Source organism: Aspergillus ibericus (assembly GCF_003184845.1).
Source record: "Aspergillus ibericus CBS 121593 unplaced genomic scaffold BO80scaffold_7, whole genome shotgun sequence".
Taxonomy (NCBI): Eukaryota; Fungi; Ascomycota; class Eurotiomycetes; order Eurotiales; family Aspergillaceae; genus Aspergillus; species Aspergillus ibericus.
In genome coordinates, this window is record NW_020292105.1 from 339937 (window position 1) to 357923 (window position 17987).

Genomic DNA, 17987 nt, shown 5'->3' on the forward strand with positions numbered 1-17987 from the left:
GCCGTATATACCCTGTCGCAACTCGCAAGGAATCGCCCCTGGTCCGGCCTTTCTGTCCCAGCTAAAGCTAACAAATAAGCATGGACGGTGCAGTGGAGGCATGTTGCATCCAAGCGTTTATTGCTCCATCCCCCCAGCGCCCAGTCCTGGGTGGCATGTTGGTCGCAAAGCGGCGAGCGTGAACCCGCAAAAAGGTTCAGTGACGACTGAGCTTACCGGAGTAAGTAATAGCTGAGCGGAGCGCAAACAAGCAATATGGCGGAAGGATCTGCTCATTGCGTAAGCTAGTGGCCCCTTGGACCCTTACCAGCCTCAAGGATCGCGAAGGGGGAGGGTTAATCCGACTTTAGCGGGTGCCATTTTCTATTCTTGACTTGTTGACGTCTTCGACTGCAAAACTATGACCCCCTTGTGGTCTCAGCCTCATTGACGGAGTATTTGTCCCGCGTCTTGGCACTGACAGAGAGGATGGAATTGTTCCCCTGGGGTTGGCAGATTCAGAGACTCAGGTCTAGACGGTTCAGAGGGCCGCCCTTGGTTGCTCAGTCAAGGATAGGGTCGGGGATAGAATGCTCGAGGTGGACCCCCGAGACCCAGACGGCCCAAGATTTAATTGCGTGTGAGGTGGAGGCGGGCCTGGATAAACGCCACGAAGTACGCCAATACGGAGGTTGGAGGGAGAGAAAGCCCCAGGCGGCCAGGCCAATGGCCAGGATGCGTGAACCTGTTTTGTTCGGTTTGCATCGGTGCCTGGCCGTCCAGGCATCGACACTGGCAACCTGCTCCAAGCAACACATGACGGGTCAAACTGCATGGTTTGGGGCCAACACTCGAGACATTCGACGAAATTAGAACATATTAATTAACATCCTTATTACCAAGGACTCCGTATTGGACCCAATACGTAAGGATTCTCACCAACAATCCAGCCCCTAGCACATCTTACTTCCCTTACTGTCAATTTACTGATTCAGCAATAGACATAAGCACCCTTGGCACGAAGAATAACATGCGCTGCGCAGTTTGATATCACAGTCGCTAGCAATTGAATCCACTCCCTCCATCATCTTGCGCTTAGAAGATACCCCTCTTGCATTCTCATCACAGGCACGTGCTTGCATCCGTAACCAGCCCGATCAAGATCGGAAAGAAACTTCCATAGAGCTTTACCCCAAATACAAAACAGATGCCTATCACAGGGTAAGCGCGCGACAAAGTATCCATCACGCTTGAACCCTGAGACTAACTCACCCCACCCAGGGTATACTTCATCCCATCAAATCCCAATGCCTCAACAGGGCTGGCGACCGTCACCGAACGCCTGCACACAGCCTTAGCAGAGGAACCAACATTAGTAGGTCGTTGGTTCTTAGAACACAGGCTAATGCGAGATACACCATCATGTGTTCCTGCCTCAGCCTCCCAACGACAAGTGCAACCGCGCTACATGCAATTCCTTTCACTATCTTTCCACGCAAACCATGGCTTCATCTACACCTCTGAGGCGCTCGAGAAAGGTGGACACCACCGCCCGACCCCCTCTACAGCCGGAGCACCGGCCAATCCTACTCCAATGGGAGCTCCAGGCCCAACACCAGTGCCTCCCACTTCCTCTGCCGCAGCGCAGCAATCCCAGTCCGGAGGCCCGATGGTAATGACCACGGTGCCACTTCCATCCTGCAACTCTCTCTTCCAGCATTTCTGCTACGCCTGCCAGCCTTTCTGGTGCCATCGACACACGACGACCGTGCCGGGTGGTGCGGTCTACGATGTGGGTGATTTCCGGGTCCGAGTCGGGGATGTGCGACAAACGCAACCAGCAGCGAGGGTTCGGGGGACTGTTGTCCAGATTGAGTGGCGCGGTCCGTCTGTAGTGGATTCACTTTCAGCGCATGGTCTGGCTAGGAAGCAGGGGGGTGGGCAAATAGCTGATGATGACTCCGCAATTGATATGGCATTCCCGGATGCTATTGAGGATGCGGATATCGATGCCGAATATGCGGCGAGTGCCGCGTTGATTCGGGAGTTCTGGGCCCGGCTGGGCATCGATGGAGCCAGGGAAGCGATTCTGCTGCCGGATGTGGGGAAGGAGGCCAAGAATCGTTTGAGAAGGTTGAAGCAAAAAGGCTCGCAGGCTGTCTTCGATGATAAGGGTTTGCAGCAGGTGGAGGAGGATCCCGATCCGGATGCGGGGGTGGATGTGGCAAGGCAATTTATGGAGATCCTTAGGTTTAATCGGTGAGGATGAGAGGACTTAAATTTGAGATGATAATTGCGTCGATGTATGCGATCCAATCTGCCTCTATGAGGGCCCTTGATATGAAGGTAGTCTATGGTAGATCTGGCGTAGATCTCTCGTAGATTGAGTTTCAGTGGCGTGTGATACGCACTGGAGGGGGTTGTCGGCCATGTCACACAAGCGCTCATCATCTGTCGCCATCTGAAAGCTTGCTTTGTTTGGCAATATATTTAAATGCCAGCAGCTACAGTCATCCCATGTCGATATTGAAATCAGTTGTCGATAAGCGATTGAATGTTATCATATGCATTCGAGTCGCTACGGGTGATGGGATAATTAGGCACAAATCGAAAACAAGACCTATGGACAACGGGGAAGGGGAAAGAGGAAATGATGGCATGATGAATGATAAGCAGCAGCGCCCGGGAAAATCCAGTACCCTTGATCCGATACCTTCAGCCTCAGCTTGCTCCAATCAGTTTAGACTTATGGTCGCCTCTACCGTCCCTGCAACATCAAAATCAACAACGATAATGCAAGCGCTCGACCGTTAGTGGAAGTATGAATCATAGCCAAATGATGAGACTACAAGAGACGGTTTGAGATAAAAGATGGGACTAGTGGAGTAGATTTCATTGCTCCCACCCTTTCCGCTAACACAAGACAAATTGAACATGATAAGCCGATTATTTTTGCATCATGAGCTGGACGAACTCATTGTCTGGACACCAGGTTAGTATATTAAATGCGTATGGTTAAGAATGAGAAACGTACAGTCAATGCGGCCGTCACCGTCCTGGTCCGCCTCACGGATCATCTCATCGACCTCGTCGTCGGTGAGCTTCTCACCGATGGAAGTCATGACATGACGGAGCTCCGCAGCGGAGATGAAACCGTTGTTATCGCGGTCGAAGACCTTGAATGCCTCGCGGATCTCCTCCTCGGAGTCGGTGTCCTTCATCTTACGAGCCATCATGGTAAGGAATTCTGGCAGAAGTTAATATCTGGCCCGCATTCCCTCTTCCTATAAATATCAACACGCCACATACCGGGGAAGTCGATCGTGCCGTTGTTGTCAGCGTCAACCTCGTTGATCATGTCCTGGAGCTCAGACTCGGAGGGGTTCTGGCCGAGCGAGCGCATGACAGTGCCCAGCTCCTTGGTGGTGATCTGGCCTATTCCCCAAGTCACATCAGTATTAAGTTCAAGTCGGTCGGAAGACGGCAACCCCGCGGTCGGTTCAGTCGCCAGAGATAAACATGAAAGGGACAGAATTCCACCCACCATCGCCATCCTTGTCCTATTGGATCAAAGCACATGAGTATGTATTCTTGTGAAGTAACCTATCGCTTTCGCTGGTCGGAAGTCATTCAGGGGGAACTTACAAAGAGGGAGAAGGCCTCCTTGTACTCGGAAACTTGCTCTTCAGTCAGAGAGTCGGCCTAGACGTTGCGATGTAAGCAATTCTGTCAAGAATGCCAGGGAGATCTGCCCCGCAAAGTGGGGGATTTTCAACACAACTGGCCAGGACGGCGAGGAAGGAGACACATACCATGGTTAATACTGTGTGTAATAAGTGACGGGATAGAAAGGAAATCCGTAGATTTAGGCGAAAAGGAACAGGGAAGCCGGTGGTTTGACGGTAGCGGTAAAGGCAGCGGGGGAGGAGGAGGTGGTGTTGGTGGTGGTGGAAGATGATTTAAGGGGAACCCGAATCCATCATAATAATAAATGACCACTGAGCTGGACGCCTGGCAAGGCGGTCGCTTATGCCTGAAACGTGACCCGCCCTGGCCACCATGTGCCCGCAGCGCCTGGAAAGGCTGACCTGCCCGCGCCCGTCTGTCACTCACTTCGCCTCCTTTCCCCGTCCCTCCCCATGAATTGGTTGGTTCTTTTCTTCCCAACCGCTGCATGATTGCTGCATCCCATCATACTTGCCTGCTGATAACGCCCGTTGCCTTGTCGCAATCACTCTAATAGCCGCATGTTGGGTGCAGCCTTGTATGTATGCCTTATGTACCTTCTGCCCAGTTGCTGACGACTACTGCCGTGGATCCCCGGCAGTACCAAAGCTTGAAGGCAACAAGTCCCGCCTGCTCGTCCAGGACGAACCTTGTTCAAACACTTTACCTGGGAACCTTTCTACGAGACACTTTTGTACCTGACGATTCAGCTATGCTACTATGAGCTATTATATGATTCTTCCACTGATTTAGATGCCTTCAACTCGATTCCTAGACACCATTCTTATGGTGGTCATGGCGGTATAGTACATAATATCTAGGTCTGGTATATTCTGTGCCCGAGCACGAATCTGACCTCGACATGGATCGATATAGACTGGTAATTGTATAGTTCGACGTCCCCATTGGTAGTGTCGGCATCAAGCAATCGAATTAACACTAGGGGTCACTTTGTACTTGGATTGAGACTACTGATTGGGCAGACCTACTTGAAAGTTCTACGACTGCTTGATATTGATGCACAAGCGGCCAGCCAGTATTGCAACCGAAATACCGTTCAATGTCAATTGAGGGTCCCACCACGTATCACTATCACAAGCTTGATCTTAACAATCTACAACAGCGACAAGGTTGCTTGATAGGAAAGAAACGTCCACATGATCCTTCTTCCTATGTGTGCTTGCGAGCTCCATGGCACTTTTCGGTCTGTATTAGAGTGGACCTTTCACCGTTTGCCAGCGAGTATCATGTAGATAGAACAGGTGACACATGTCTCACGCCGTAACAATAGCCAACCAAGGGTGTCTAAGCATTTGAAACAGCGCAACAGTGCTCTTACCAAGAGCCGTGGCGGTGCTGCAAGTGAGTCGTAAAGCCAGCACCGTTGTACTGAGACAGGAAAGCCAAGTCCATAGAGGCACACATGATGGACATATCATCCCCCTTCCGGACATCATCCCCCGAATACGACGGCCTCTTCGATCATGATGCATAATCTCGCATAATTACTCAGTCATGGGCATCGAGCATCGTGGCTGACGTAATATATTTAGATCGGCGCGGCTGCTACCGCATCGGGATTGGTGCGGTCGTCCCTTCATGTGCAACATGGAGATCGAGCTCCGGGAAGTACAGAGGTGCTATCGGATTCATCCTGCTGCATACAAGTCTACGCCGAAACGGCCTCAATTCTCATCGCCTTGAACGCCCTATATCCAGATATCCTGTGCTCCGAGTTCTTGCGGCTCGTTATCTCGGTGTTCCTCAGACCGCATCCCTGGGCCGACAATGATCAGGGTAGCCTAAGACCACCCCCGACGAAGGATTACCGCAGAACAACAACCCTTCACAATGTGGCGGGACCGCACCAACCTGTAACATACCCCAACTCGGAGCATTTTACATTGCGAGTTCCAGGAAAACTAACTACTTTCCCAAAACACAGGTATATCTCCTACCGCCAGTCGTTCGCGCATCACCCAGCCAAGAAGCCACGTTATCTCGGAGCATCCAAGGGCTTCTCCGATAGCACATCACAGCCCGAAGAAAGCCGACGACTCATTTCGGAAACTGGAGGACTCGACGATGATGGCGACGCAATTATCGAGATGGACGTTTTACCCCCGCGCTGGGTCGACGTACAGGAAGAAGTGACGGAACTACTGGCCGACATCGCGCAGAAGTCCGCCCTCCTAGATAAATTACACCAGAAGCACCTTCTACCTGGATTTGGCGACGAGGATGCGAGGAAGCAGGACGAAGCTGTAATAGAGCGACTGACACAGGAGATCACGCGCGCTTTCCATATGTGCCAGAAGGCTGTTCAGAAGATCGAGGTGATGGTGCGGGAGGCTAAACAACAGGGTGGAGTAAGCAGCGGAGATGAGACTATGGCGAAGAACCTGCAGATATCTCTTGCTGCGAGGGTACAGGAGGCTAGTGCTCGGTTTCGAAAGAAACAGAGTAACTACTTGAAGAGTGAGATTGCCTGGATTTGTTGTGGTTTGGTTGTTGAGCTAACCGCATGGGCTGGTAGAGTTACGAGGACTGGAGGGCGGATCAGCACCGTTTGAACGATCCCCGACACCTATGCAGAACCCCTACACAGACCCTTCGTTGATGGAGTCTGACGCGGACAAGTCATTCTCGCAGTCTACGCTGCTGCAAACGTCGCAACGCCTGACGGGTCAGAATGACGCCGCCATTGAGCAGCGGGAGCGGGAAATCAACGACATCGCCAAAGGCATCATCGAATTGTCGGACATCTTCCGTGAGCTACAGGCTATGGTTATTGACCAGGGTACTATGCTGGACCGGATAGATTATAATATTGAGCGGATGGGGACGGAGGTCAAGGCCGCGGATAAGGAGCTCAAAGTGGTATGTCTACGTCATATGCGCTGTACCGAGAAGACTTTCACTAATCAGGCTGTGTCTCACAGGCCACAAACTATCAACGACGTACAGTGAAGCGCAAAATCCTTCTCCTGTTGGTGATCCTGGTGGCAGGTTTGTTCATCGTTCTACTGGTGAAGCCGAAGAAACATAGTTCCCCGGATCCCGCCCCGGTACCGGCACCGGCGCCGGCGCCTCCTCCCCCGCAAAATGAACAGCCGCCCGCCATGGCCCCGCGAGCATTTGAGATCATATCCCGCCGGAAGAGACACCCGTCCTTGTCACGGGCAGCGAGAAACAAATGGGGTGATCCAGATATATATCGATAGCTCGCATCTCAGGATTCGATGATAATAGTAATGAAACTAATTCAAATGAATTCAGCGATCGGTCGATTCGTTGTGAAAGAATATTATCTGCCCATGGACAACACGTTCAAAAATACATTGCTAATCACATAAACAGCGGATATCCAGCTATTATCGTAAAAGCACGGATGGCTGCGGCCCCTTACTACGGAAAGGGAATACCTACAACTTCAGTAAGTGGCATAAGAGACAATCGAACAGACGAGGTTCAAATGGTAAAGGTGTCGGCAAGCAAAGCGTTTTGAACAGATGCTCCGCCACGAAGGAGGTTACTGCTGGGCATCACTCTCTTGTTTCAGGAGCTCAGCAACATCGGCATCTAAATCGCCGCTTGCAAACTGAGCATAATCTTCCTCCTCGTGGGTAACCTTGCGCTTCTTCGCATGAAGCCCATTTGAACCGTCCAGTTGGTGATCGTTCAGACCCGTAGAGGGGAGACCTGCCATGGCAAGGGAAGAATCGAAGGGGGCTCCGAATCCTGGCAAGGTGAAACCACCTAGAATTTGAGGTTGAGTAGGTGCCGTAGCAGGAATTGTCTCCTGTGCTGCCTGTTTGGGGGAACCAACAGGAGTAAGGGCCTCTACAGGCGGGGGAGTTAGGGCCTCAACTTCAGGACGGGAGATAGATTCTCCCTCTAACCCAGAATCTCCATGGCTGACCGCAGGCGAGTTTTCAGCAGAGAGTCCCCGCATGATCCCATCTTCTACCTCCCGCTTCGTCGCTTCCGTCTCCGCTTTTCTTTCTTTCAACTGTGCAGCCATGGCTTCCTCCTTCGACAAGGCTGAGCGATTGGTTTCGAGCAGCTTCTCCAGACCGTCGATAAGCAAGCGGCGTGATCTAATCACCTCTGAGACAGAGCTCTCTGCGTTCGCAAGGGCTTTCAACAAGTGGCTGAGTCGTGCAGCATGCACTGGAGGTGGAGGCAAAGGTGTGTTGGGATCATGCAACTTATCATACTCCGCATTCCCCACTGCAGTTGGTGCCACGGAAGCCAACGTAACTTTGGAAAGGGTCGATTGTAGGGGTACAAGAGGCTGGAGCTCAGGCGGTGTTGATCCTGACGAGTTTGAAAACAGCGAGCCTCCTAGCAACGGCTTTTTACCGGTAGAGCGCGATTTGTCGATTTCTGTGACTGAGTTAGTCGGATGAATGGAGCAAAGGTGAAGGGCACCTTACCATCGACGCGAGTTTCTACAGCCTCCTGGATGGGAAGCTCAAAAATTGATCTCTGTCTCCACACTTCAACCACCCGACGAAGCTTTTGCTGGATATCATTCGAGGATCCCTTGTATGCGATAGCCGTGGCCTCTGCGATAATCTGGTAAACGTTAGCGTCTAGTGCTTCGCAGGACCTGGTATGGTGATACTGACCGGTGAGAATGCGACGACGAAGTCCTCCTTCCTCCGGGCTTTTGACTGTTGCACAACCTCTGGGATCGTTGTTAGTACCAGACTGCCGCCGGTAAGGAAAGACAAGCCATACCATTAGCCAAGTAGATCAGGTTCAGACGTTTCGGCGCTGGCGAATCGCGTAGCTTTTGCAGCCAGAGTTGTGCTGTGCGGTCGGCATGGCGTCTGAAATTCAAGGGACATATTAGCAAGGCTTTAGGATACTTGAACCGCTGTCGTCTTGCCTGTGAAACATGACCCATTGCGCAACTGTGACAATGCCTTCCTGCGTCTCATTGAGAGCTGAAAGTTTCGCTTTCACGGCATCATCTGTATATGCCATGTCGGTTCCTCTATGATATGAATACGGTGGAAAGCAATCCTATTGACAAAAGGCAACAAATGGTGTGTGAGTGTAGTGTGTTTAGCTCGTCGCAAGCTAGAGGCTGGATCGTTATTCCCTAGGCGCGTATGCTGAAATGAATGACTGTGGACACAATCCGCCAGCCAAGAGAAGTGATGGCGGGGTTCACCTCAAGATAAAGCCAAGCTGATACGGGCACCACGAGGGAGATCTGGCGTGAAGGAGAGAAGGGTTCTTGGGGAGAGTGAAGCTCATCCGTCACACCTTAATGAGCAGTGTAGCTGCGCGACCGCCTTCCCCGGCAGAATCCGGGGGGTTCTCCATTCATAGTTGGAACGGTCCGTCCGCATCCTCAAGACGCCAGCTGGAGCCTCACATTCACATTCCCGTCTCTTCTCATTTCCCCCAATCTCACAATCAAGCATTTCTTGCACATATCACTCTCATTTTCTCAAACTACATTAAGCGACAATAATGGCGGATCGCTTCCCTTCATTGGAGGACTTCTCTGCGGGTGAGCAGTCCGCATCATCGCCCGCCAACACTACATGACACTAACCGGTTTCTAGGCCAGACCGAAGTTGTTGAAACCAACGGTGCCTCGGATGAAAATGATTTCCTAGCTCGCGAACGGGCTATGCTCGGTGATGACGCAGAACAGTTTGCGACTCCCCAAGACCATGTCGCTGCCGACGATGTAAACAATGACGACTTACTGGGTGGTGCGGATGTCGCTCCGGCCGCTGGTGCTGAACCTCAGGAGATCGCTGGATTCGAATCTTCTTTCCCGGCTCTTGATACACAGAATGAGGTATGGGATATCTATGATGGATAATTGAAGCATTCGTGCGCTAATCCGATTGCAATTCAATAGCAAGTTGCCCCTGGTGGCACCATCACCGGATCTGGTGCCCCCTTCCCACCCACCGGATATTCCAACTACACTTACCAGGCGCCAGAGGAGGATCCAGAGCCTGTTCGGTAAGTGAATTAATATTTTAGGGGCCAGTACATGCGCTCCCTACTCGGTACTACGTCACTTAAGTTCTATGTGCTGATTGTGGGTCACCTACAGCGAATGGCGGGAGCGCCGAGATGCGGACATCCAACGTCGTACGGAGATCTCGGAGGAGAAAAAGAATGCTACTATCACCAAGGCCCGCGAGGATATCGACGACTTCTATGTCTCGTATAACAACAAGACGGACAAGCTTCGTTCTCAGACCCGCGCCGAGGCGGATCAATTCCTGGCCAACCGGGAGGATACCTCGTCCGGAGGCACCAGCTGGGAGCGCATTGCGAAGCTTGTTGATATCTCTGGAAAGGGATCCAAGGGTGGTGCTAGTGGCTCCGGTAAGGAGCGCTTCCGAGAGATGCTCCTGGACCTCAAGAAGGACCAGAATGCCCCCGGTGCCGGTGGTGTTTAAGTAATCGATTTGATCAGGAATGGCAATCATACGGAGTCTTGGTAGATGCGGGAAACCCCCGACATCTACGCAAGTCCACAGTCCGATGATAAAACCCACTTGAAGAGAATTGAAGCACTTACGGAGATACCATGCCTTCTGCATTCCAGCGCCCGCTTTCATGACTCCCACCTTTCATATTCCTCCGGGTGTTTATCACATTCTCCACTCGACCGTGCATGTCTACACAGCCCCACGTTCCTCGAGCTAATGGTTTTCTTCTCAGTACATGTGTCTCTTTCTTCAATTCTCAAACACATGTCTTCTTATCTCCCTTATTTTCCCTTGATGTAGGTAGATCACATCGACATTAGAACCCCTTAATTGCCTCTTTTGATTCACCTTACCCCCTAAAAAGTGCGGTGCATACTCTAAACGTCAACGGAGCTGATAATCACCAAGTGTACATGTTACGAGGAGAAAGAAATTACATTACAAATTATACCCGTGCCAGGCGTGTAGATGCATTACAAGCAATTTGAGTATAGTATAAGCCGAATAAACAGTATGACAGCTGCTGTCGAATATACACGTCCCATCATTCAGCAGATGCACAGTCACTCATGCCCTCAGTCCAGCTCAGTGACATCACCCCCCGGCTCTCCTATCTCTTGTTTTTCCTCTCTTTCCCGCTTATTCTCGGCCTCGATCTCCTCCAGCTTCTTTCTACCTTCTTCAGTGGTCGCGTCGACGATGCCTTCTTCGAGGCTCAGCATGCCACTCTGTCCCAGCTTCTCAACTACATCTTCAGCTTCCTCGACACTCAGCTCGCCGAGGACCTTGTTGACCTCATCTAGGGACTCCGAAGCGAGTGCTGCTTGCATGTCCTTGGAGAAGGACTCGAAGACCTTGCGTGCCTCGATCTCAATTGGCTCATTGCTCTCAGCAGCAGGGATGTTGATGGTGATCTTAGTGTTAGGGTCAACTGCATGCAGCTGGATCTGCTCCACGCCAGCCGGATCGTTGGATGCAGAGCTGTCCCTTGCAAGCTCCGCAGCACGGGTCTTGATCTTATTATAGGTTTCGTTGACGTCATTACGGAAGAGAGTTCCTGCCTGGTGGTCCGCGGTCGTGATACTATAAGCGTATACCTGTTAGTGGGTTGTTCATCTTGATTGGGGTTTCGCATACACACCGTTTAAAGAAAAGAGAGATTCCGTCACGGCCGAGGGAGCGGCAGTACTGCAGCAACAAGCCTTGGTGGACACACGTGCGAGCGTAGTCCTCCTTCCCTTCCATTTGGCTGTTGAAAGCTTCGACCAGTAGACCATCCGTTTCCTTCTCGGCGACGATCTGCGGGTTCGCGGACACAAATTGAAGCAAAGCACGGTAATCACTACGGTCAATCTTTGCAAATCGCTTGGCTAGGTCGCTGGCCTTGATATCCTCGGGATCTTCCTCTTCGTCATCATCATCAGCAGCAGCCAGTTGAGACGAGCCCGCTGTTGATGCTCCAGGATTCAGAAGCTCGACCGTCCCCGTCTGCTGTGACGATCCCGTGCCTTTCGCATCGCCTCCCTTGGCAATGTGGGAAGTGTTGAACCCCTCATGCAACTTATCGCTGGTGATTTTGCTGCGCTCTTCCTTCTCAAGCTGGGCGAGTCTTTGTAGCAGTTCCATCTGCAAGCCCTGTACCTTATCCTCGTGTCGCTTCACGCCCTTGATATACTCCTGATAGAGGTCCTCCGTGCTGGCATCGCCCATCTCCTTCTTGACCTGATCAAGCAGAGCGCTCATCATCTGCGAATACTTAGGCTGCTCCTTCTCCTGGGTGTGAACTCCCGCGGGGGGCGCGGGGGGGTGGTCCTCCGAGGGGTTGCCTGCGAATTCCATAAGGTTTTGGAAGATGACTTCTTCAACACTCTTGGAGCCCTCATTCTGCTTCAGGGATGTAAGGAGTTTATCGATTCTGGAAAGCAGGCCGTCGTTGACAATGTGTTCGTACTTCAAAGTATCGATCTCATAGCGGCGCTGGGAACGCTGTTGATGGATCTGAGCTTGTTTGGCCCGGATGAACGAACGCTTGTCGACATTGGGGTGCACTTCAATATCGGAGTCATCCGAGAGTTCAAGCGCATCCCATTTGCTGTAGTCGAGCACCATGTTGGGCGACGGCGGAATGTAGTGGACTGTATAGGAGGGGTGAGGGTGGGGTAGATTCTGGAATGTATCGAACTAGAAAGGAGGTGTAAGAGCTAAAACCGGATTTAATTCTTAAGGATGAAGAGTCAACAACCTCAAGCCCAGATAAGCTTCAGGTCTCAGGAACGAAGAAATGCACGCGCGCTGCCTCTGCCAGCGTCTGGAGCAGTCATCGAAAGCTCTCGACCAGCTTCGACGGCCGCGGAATCGGGGCAGGCGGTGTCGCCGGGCAGAACCATGGCCGATGCGAGGCCGGACGGCGATGGCCGGTCTCGCGGATTCACGGCTGACATTATTCGGACTTGCAAGCGCTAGCGGTCTTCAGAAGAGCAGTTCACTTTGGCTGTGTCATGCGTCTCGGCAGATCCTCGCTCATCTAGTAGGATATGGCATCCTGCTTATCTCGTTTGGCATCCATTTGAGCAGCCATCCGATTCCGCTTTCTACTCTCGTCCGAAATGCGCGGAGCCAGATTGCTGGCTTCCTGGGCCCCCAGGATCACCACCAGGCGGGGAGCCCAGGTGAATGGAAGCATTCTTAAAGAGTTCTACTCTGGAGCTCATGCATATCAATCCGGAATTGGTGTTTCCGGTGTTCTCCGCCGACAATTCTCGGGGGTAACAAGTCCATTGCGCAACAACCTTTCGCTGACATCTGGACTGCCCTTCACTTACAATAATGGCTCACGATTTTCTATCATACGGACGCAATTAGCAGCACAATCTCGGTCCTTCTCTTCTACGCAACGGTCATTGGACGCTAAGCCTGCGGACGCATCAACGCAATCGTCTCAAACGAACAACAGCACGGCTCAGGACAAGGAAGATGAAGAGATAGACAAGGGCTTCGAGATATCGGAGAAAGGAGCACAAGCTGCGCAGGTCAATCTTTCAGCCAAGCTGGCGAAAGATGGTGCTAGCGGAAAGAAAGCCGGTTTCAAAGAGATATGGAGGCTCCTGCTTATCGCGCGACCTGAAGCTAGGAAGCTCGGGTTTGCTTTCTTCTTCCTGCTCATCTCCTCGTCAATCACAATGTCTGTTCCCTTCTCGATTGGTAAAATCATGGATGCAGCCTCCAAGCCTTCCGAGGAAGGTGGGGATCAGCTCTTTGGATTGAGCGTGCCGATGTTTTATGGTGCTCTGGCCGGTATCCTTACCTTGGGTGCCGCTGCTAACTATGGTCGCATCGTCATTCTCCGCATCGTCGGTGAGCGCATTGTCTCTAGACTTCGTTCGAAGCTGTTCCGCAACACCTTTGTTCAGGATGCGGAGTTCTTCGATGCGAACAGAGTAGGCGACTTGATCTCTCGGCTTGGGTCTGACACCATTATTGTGGGCAAGAGTATCACGCAGAACTTGTCGGACGGCTTGCGGGCAGCAGTTAGCGGTGCAGCAGGCTTTGGACTGATGACTTATGTCAGTCTCAAGCTCTCTAGCATCTTGTTTCTGTTGCTGCCCCCCATTGGACTTGGAGCCTTTTTCTATGGTAGAGCGGTAAGGAACCTCAGCCGCAAGATTCAAAGAAACCTCGGTACTTTGACCAAGATCGCAGAAGAGCGTCTGGGCAACGTCAAGACCAGTCAGTCTTTTGCTGGTGAAATTCTCGAAGTCAACCGGTACAACAACCAAGTGCGCAAGATCTTCGAGCTTGGCAAGAGAGAGTCCCTGATTAGTGCTACATTCTTCAGTTCGGTATGTGTCTTCCAAGTCCTGTCGATCTAATCTGGCGCAGGTTTCTGACAACATAACCAGACTGGCTTCATGGGCAACATGACGATCTTGGCGCTGCTCTATGTTGGAGGTGGCATGGTTCAGTCTGGTGGCATCACGCTCGGAGAGCTGACATCATTCTTGATGTATACTGCCTATGCTGGTTCCAGCATGTTCGGTCTCTCTAGCTTTTACTCCGAGTTGATGAAAGGTGTCGGTGCTGCTAGTCGTCTCTTCGAGTTGCAGGACCGTCAGCCATCGATCTCCCCTACTAAGGGTAACAAAGTTGAATCTGCCCGTGGCCCTATCCGTTTCGAGAATGTGAATTTCAGCTACCCGACACGGCCTGCCGTTCCTATCTTCAAGGAGCTGAACTTTGAGATCCCGCAAGGGAAGAACGTTGCCATTGTGGGGCCTTCAGGAGGAGGAAAGTCGACCATTGCTTCGCTTCTGCTCCGATTCTACAACCCAACAGGCGGGCGTGTCTTGATTGGCGGTAAAGACATCAGCGAGATGAACGCCAAGTCCCTTCGCAGGAAGATCGGTGTTGTCGCACAGGAGCCCGTCCTGTTCTCGGGAACAGTTGCTGAGAACATTGCCTATGGCAGGCCACGGGCGACAAGGTCTGAGATTGTCGCAGCAGCCAGGAAGGCGAACTGCCAGTTCATTAGCGACTTCGTAAGTTGAACCCCACTTTTGGCTATAACCCTGACTAACGTTTTCTAGCCGGATGGCCTAGATACTCAGGTTGGACCTCGCGGAGCTCAACTCTCCGGTGGACAAAAGCAACGTATTGCCATTGCACGTGCCCTCATCAAGGATCCCGATATCTTGATCCTGGATGAAGCAACTTCTGCCCTTGATGCCGAATCCGAGACATTGGTTAACAGTGCCCTCGCTGCCCTTCTTCGTGGGAATAACACGACAATCAGCATCGCTCACAGACTCTCTACCATCAAGCGCTCTGACACGATCATTGTTCTCGCACCTGACGGAAAGGTGGCGGAGCAGGGAACATATGAGGAGCTCAGCGCTCGTCCTGATGGTGCCTTCACGAAGCTGATGGAGTGGCAGATCAGTGGCGGCGAGAACACTCCGACCAACGCTTCCATCAGCCCAGCGACAGAAGAGAAACTGTGGGAGTTGGAGAAAGAGGAAGCTGAAGCTCAAGCTGAAGCTCAAGCTGAAGCAGATGCCGACGCTGAAGACGCAAGTGGCGAACGCGGTCAGCAGAAGCAGTAGGCTGGCCAATCGTTTGGATAGATTCTGACCTTTCCCTTCTCCTTTTCTTTGTTATCTTGTCTTGCGCGGTGTAGAGTATATAGCCTGTATGGGGCACATACACTTTGTCTAGACGGCTGGGCCACCAACTCTGGATGTATCTACTACGGGATCTTTGACACACTCGCGTGGCCCAGCTCTGATGAATGGATAGATAAAATATAATACCCATCTCTACTTCTCCGTGGTGTTTGTACCTTGTGCTTTGTGCTGTGTCCGATAAGCGTCGCCTTAGTCACCCGGCCTGCCTGTCTTGGCGAGCGTCACGGCCTCATGACCACCGTTGCTCGTCCTCTCGTCGCCGCTGATCTTCCCTGTCTCATTCCCTTCGACCATCATGGGCTGAGTCTCGTACGACTTACTGTCCCGCCTCAACTTCTGAACAGGGACAATCCGACAAACCACCACAATGAATCGCATCCGGAGACTTATCTCTCCTCGGCCGACCTATGAGGCAATCGAGCAGCCGGTTGACCCCGACGATGAGAGCACCCATTCCTCCCATCAGCACCGGAAACATGCCCCTTTCTCCAAATACGAATATGCAGTATTCTTCCTCCTGGGGGTGTCCATGTTGTGGGCGTGGTATGTTCCACCCTATAGTCATCGCATTGACAGCAGTCATCTAACTATACCGGATTCACATAGGAACATGTTCCTCGCTGCTGCCCCGTACTTCTACCACCGTTTCCACTCAGACGACTGGGCAGCGACTCATTACCAACCCTCTATATTGAGCGTATCCACCGTCACTAACCTAGGCTCATCGTTCATCCTCGCCAAGCTACAGAAGGGAGCATCGTATCCTAAGCGGGTCACTATCTCTCTGCTTATCAACATAGTAGTGTTCACACTTCTGGCCTTCTCCACCATCCTCATGAAAGATGTCGCAGTGGGCACATACTTCGCCTTCCTGATGTTCATGGTCTTCGGAGCCAGTCTCGCCACAGGAATCAACCAAAATGGCGTATACGCCTACGTCTCCGGTTTCGGACGAGAGGAATACACCCAGGCCATCATGGGCGGTCAAGGCGTAGCGGGAGTATTGCCCTGCATCGTCCAGATCCTCTCCGTGATCTCCGTCCCCAGTAAGAAAGAAGGCCAGGCCGCGCCGCCAGAATTCTCCAAATCAGCATTCGCCTACTTCATCACAGCTACAGCCGTGTCATCATTCGCTCTCCTCGCCTTCCTATCTCTCGTAAAGCGCCGCTCAGCCACCACCCTCTCCGACGCAACAGATGACCACAGCGACTCAGGCGTCTCCGAAAATGACCCCAGCAAGACCGTCAGCCTCTGGACCCTCTTCAAGAAGCTCCGCTTCATGGCCACAGCTATCTTCCTCTGCTTCACCATCACCATGACCTTCCCCGTCTTCACAGCGGAGATCGAATCCGTCCACGCTCCAACCCCCAACCGATCTCGACTCTTCGACCAGGCCGTTTTCGTCCCCCTGGCGTTCTTCTTCTGGAATGCAGGTGACCTCCTCGGACGTATGCTCGTCCTGGTCCCCCGTCTCTCATTGGTACATCGCCCCTTGGCGCTGTTCCTCTTCTCCATTGCGCGAGCAGGATTCATCCCTCTCTATCTGCTCTGTAATATCCGTGGACGGGGTGCTGTCGTGGAAAGCGACTTCTTTTACCTGTTTGTTGTGCAGTTACTCTTTGGCATCAGCAATGGTTATCTGGGCAGCAATTGCATGATGGGCGCCGGTCAATGGGTGTCTCCTGAGGAACGTGAACCCGCGGGTGGGTTCATGGCATTGATGCTCGTTGGTGGGTTGACGGCGGGAAGCTTGATGAGCTTTTTGGTTGCTGGTGCTTGACGGTGTGGAGGTTTATATCATGTAGATTTTATTGCGGTCTTTCTGGTGTTGTTGCTCTAATATATAGACTAGGTACTGGTGTCGTAGGTTGAGATTACCTCGGCACGAGGTAGTCAATTGAGCCCTTCGGAGCTATAGTGGGTGAATGGGTCTTCTGAATATAGCTATCCAATTATGGGCCTGAAAGATATGGAACCCTCTGTCAAGACATCAGTCATCATACTATCAAGATACATTAATAGATCGATAAGATCAGTATCGACTCCTAGGTATCCTCCAACCAACCAGCTAGCCAGCCATTCTGACCCCAAAAGAAATTACGAATACATTGTACATGAAGTTATGCAACGGAACAGCAGCAGCGAAAGCAGCGATGTACTTTTCCCGCCTTCCCCACCATAGCTTAAGAGAACACGCTCATGCGCGGCGCGTACTCTTCTTCATCATACGACGATGCTCCTTCTGCTGCTCACGCTCCAGGTACTTCTTCTGCTCATCAGCAGACAGACCACGGAGGAGACGCTCACGATCCTCCTTCTTGACCTTCTCGGCTGCCAGTCGGCGCTCCTCAGCCTTCTCGTCCTCGTCGGCACGACGCAGCTTCTTGATTTCCTCCTCGCGAGCGTTCCGGATCTTGCGGGTTACCTCAGGGCGGAAGTGAGCGGCACCGACGAGACGGTCAGTGAAGCGCAGGAACTGAGAAAACAGAGGCAGGGTGGACGAGTAGCCCTCGGCGGAGGAGGGGAGAGTGACGGACAGTTCGATGCGCTTGCGGGGGGTGGTTTCCTCGATCCTAGACAAACACATTCATTAGCGCGCACTCTTCCAAAAAAAAAAAAAAAAGGG

General features: G+C 52.1%; 9 protein-coding genes across 9 annotated transcripts in view; 5 read left to right on the forward strand and 4 right to left on the reverse strand.

The window, feature by feature from the left end:
• Window positions 1-1186: 1186 nt before the first annotated feature.
• BO80DRAFT_432267 (uncharacterized protein) lies at window positions 1187-2242 on the forward strand (the record flags this gene model as incomplete). Its single annotated transcript, XM_025720782.1, has 2 exons — window positions 1187-1200; window positions 1261-2242. 2 exons carry the CDS (start codon window positions 1187-1189, stop codon window positions 2240-2242), a joined length of 996 nt encoding a protein of 331 aa, XP_025578390.1.
• A 335-nt stretch (window positions 2243-2577) lies between these two features.
• Window positions 2578-3822, reverse strand: BO80DRAFT_254972 (calmodulin). The gene is made up of 6 exons (XM_025714667.1): window positions 3792-3822; window positions 3625-3681; window positions 3524-3539; window positions 3289-3414; window positions 3014-3226; window positions 2578-2960 (listed from the first exon to the last, which is right to left on the reverse strand). Exons 1-6 carry the CDS (start codon window positions 3792-3794, stop codon window positions 2926-2928), a joined length of 450 nt encoding a protein of 149 aa, XP_025578391.1. The 5' UTR covers window positions 3795-3822; the 3' UTR covers window positions 2578-2925.
• Window positions 3823-5342: 1520 nt separating this feature from the next.
• BO80DRAFT_462209 (t-SNARE syntaxin TLG2) lies at window positions 5343-7003 on the forward strand. Its single transcript, XM_025722500.1, has 4 exons — window positions 5343-5579; window positions 5651-6183; window positions 6242-6585; window positions 6648-7003. Exons 1-4 carry the CDS (start codon window positions 5557-5559, stop codon window positions 6927-6929), a joined length of 1182 nt encoding a protein of 393 aa, XP_025578392.1. The 5' UTR covers window positions 5343-5556; the 3' UTR covers window positions 6930-7003.
• Window positions 7004-7237: 234 nt separating this feature from the next.
• Window positions 7238-8964, reverse strand: BO80DRAFT_400277 (CTD-interacting domain-containing protein; the record flags this gene model as incomplete). The annotated part of the gene is made up of 5 exons (XM_025717512.1): window positions 8603-8964; window positions 8452-8543; window positions 8340-8398; window positions 8145-8286; window positions 7238-8100 (listed from the first exon to the last, which is right to left on the reverse strand). Exons 1-5 carry the CDS (start codon window positions 8698-8700, stop codon window positions 7238-7240), a joined length of 1254 nt encoding a protein of 417 aa, XP_025578393.1. The 5' UTR covers window positions 8701-8964.
• Window positions 8965-9050: 86 nt separating this feature from the next.
• BO80DRAFT_400280 (clathrin light chain CLC1) lies at window positions 9051-10628 on the forward strand. The gene is made up of 4 exons (XM_025717513.1): window positions 9051-9235; window positions 9291-9532; window positions 9596-9702; window positions 9797-10628. Exons 1-4 carry the CDS (start codon window positions 9196-9198, stop codon window positions 10146-10148), a joined length of 741 nt encoding a protein of 246 aa, XP_025578394.1. The 5' UTR covers window positions 9051-9195; the 3' UTR covers window positions 10149-10628.
• Window positions 10629-12482, reverse strand: BO80DRAFT_400281 (Hsp90 co-chaperone CDC37). The gene is made up of 2 exons (XM_025717514.1): window positions 11323-12482; window positions 10629-11264 (listed from the first exon to the last, which is right to left on the reverse strand). Exons 1-2 carry the CDS (start codon window positions 12288-12290, stop codon window positions 10757-10759), a joined length of 1476 nt encoding a protein of 491 aa, XP_025578395.1. The 5' UTR covers window positions 12291-12482; the 3' UTR covers window positions 10629-10756.
• A 137-nt stretch (window positions 12483-12619) lies between these two features.
• mdr2 (ATP-binding cassette permease mdr2) lies at window positions 12620-15500 on the forward strand. Its single transcript, XM_025718823.1, has 3 exons — window positions 12620-14020; window positions 14081-14716; window positions 14765-15500. Exons 1-3 carry the CDS (start codon window positions 12788-12790, stop codon window positions 15278-15280), a joined length of 2385 nt encoding a protein of 794 aa, XP_025578396.1. The 5' UTR covers window positions 12620-12787; the 3' UTR covers window positions 15281-15500.
• Window positions 15501-15618: 118 nt separating this feature from the next.
• Window positions 15619-17348, forward strand: BO80DRAFT_422455 (nucleoside transmembrane transporter FUN26). The gene is made up of 2 exons (XM_025718824.1): window positions 15619-15904; window positions 15968-17348. Exons 1-2 carry the CDS (start codon window positions 15729-15731, stop codon window positions 17139-17141), a joined length of 1350 nt encoding a protein of 449 aa, XP_025578397.1. The 5' UTR covers window positions 15619-15728; the 3' UTR covers window positions 17142-17348.
• BO80DRAFT_422457 (CCDC47 family protein) overlaps window positions 17306-17987 on the reverse strand; it is a gene marked incomplete at its 5' end in the record, with an annotated part of 1888 nt that continues 1206 nt past the window's right edge. Inside the window, one exon of the mRNA XM_025718825.1 lies at window positions 17306-17934. Coding sequence (XP_025578398.1) covers window positions 17559-17934 — 376 coding nt within the window. The 3' untranslated portion in view covers window positions 17306-17558. The remainder of the gene's footprint in view (window positions 17935-17987) is intronic.

What these genes read in the sequence shown, in the direction of transcription:
- BO80DRAFT_254972 (XM_025714667.1), bottom strand. An exon ending in CGGCACGATCGACTTCCCCG is followed by an intron (nt 3,227 to 3,288) that starts GTATGTGGCGTG and finishes AACTTCTGCCAG; the next exon opens with AATTCCTTACCATGATGGCT. An exon ending in CGGTGACGGCCGCATTGACT is followed by an intron (nt 2,961 to 3,013) that starts GTACGTTTCTCA and finishes CCTGGTGTCCAG; the next exon opens with ACAATGAGTTCGTCCAGCTC.
- BO80DRAFT_462209 (XM_025722500.1), top strand. Translation starts at nt 5,557, where the DNA reads ATGTGGCGGGACCGCACCAACCT. An exon ending in TGGCGGGACCGCACCAACCT is followed by an intron (nt 5,580 to 5,650) that starts GTAACATACCCC and finishes CCCAAAACACAG; the next exon opens with GTATATCTCCTACCGCCAGT. An exon ending in CGGATAAGGAGCTCAAAGTG is followed by an intron (nt 6,586 to 6,647) that starts GTATGTCTACGT and finishes TGTGTCTCACAG; the next exon opens with GCCACAAACTATCAACGACG.
- BO80DRAFT_400280 (XM_025717513.1), top strand. Translation starts at nt 9,196, where the DNA reads ATGGCGGATCGCTTCCCTTCATTGGAGGACTTCTCTGCGG. An exon ending in ATTGGAGGACTTCTCTGCGG is followed by an intron (nt 9,236 to 9,290) that starts GTGAGCAGTCCG and finishes ACCGGTTTCTAG; the next exon opens with GCCAGACCGAAGTTGTTGAA. An exon ending in GAGGATCCAGAGCCTGTTCG is followed by an intron (nt 9,703 to 9,796) that starts GTAAGTGAATTA and finishes GGTCACCTACAG; the next exon opens with CGAATGGCGGGAGCGCCGAG.
- BO80DRAFT_400281 (XM_025717514.1), bottom strand. Translation starts at nt 12,290, where the DNA reads ATGGTGCTCGACTACAGCAAATGGGATGCGCTTGAACTCTCGGATGAC. An exon ending in ATCTCTCTTTTCTTTAAACG is followed by an intron (nt 11,265 to 11,322) that starts GTGTGTATGCGA and finishes ATACGCTTATAG; the next exon opens with TATCACGACCGCGGACCACC.
- mdr2 (XM_025718823.1), top strand. Translation starts at nt 12,788, where the DNA reads ATGCGCGGAGCCAGATTGCTGGCTTCCTGGGCCCCCAGGATCACCACC. An exon ending in GTGCTACATTCTTCAGTTCG is followed by an intron (nt 14,021 to 14,080) that starts GTATGTGTCTTC and finishes CAACATAACCAG; the next exon opens with ACTGGCTTCATGGGCAACAT. An exon ending in GCCAGTTCATTAGCGACTTC is followed by an intron (nt 14,717 to 14,764) that starts GTAAGTTGAACC and finishes AACGTTTTCTAG; the next exon opens with CCGGATGGCCTAGATACTCA.
- BO80DRAFT_422455 (XM_025718824.1), top strand. Translation starts at nt 15,729, where the DNA reads ATGAATCGCATCCGGAGACTTATCTCTCCTCGGCCGACCTATGAGGCA. An exon ending in GTGTCCATGTTGTGGGCGTG is followed by an intron (nt 15,905 to 15,967) that starts GTATGTTCCACC and finishes GGATTCACATAG; the next exon opens with GAACATGTTCCTCGCTGCTG.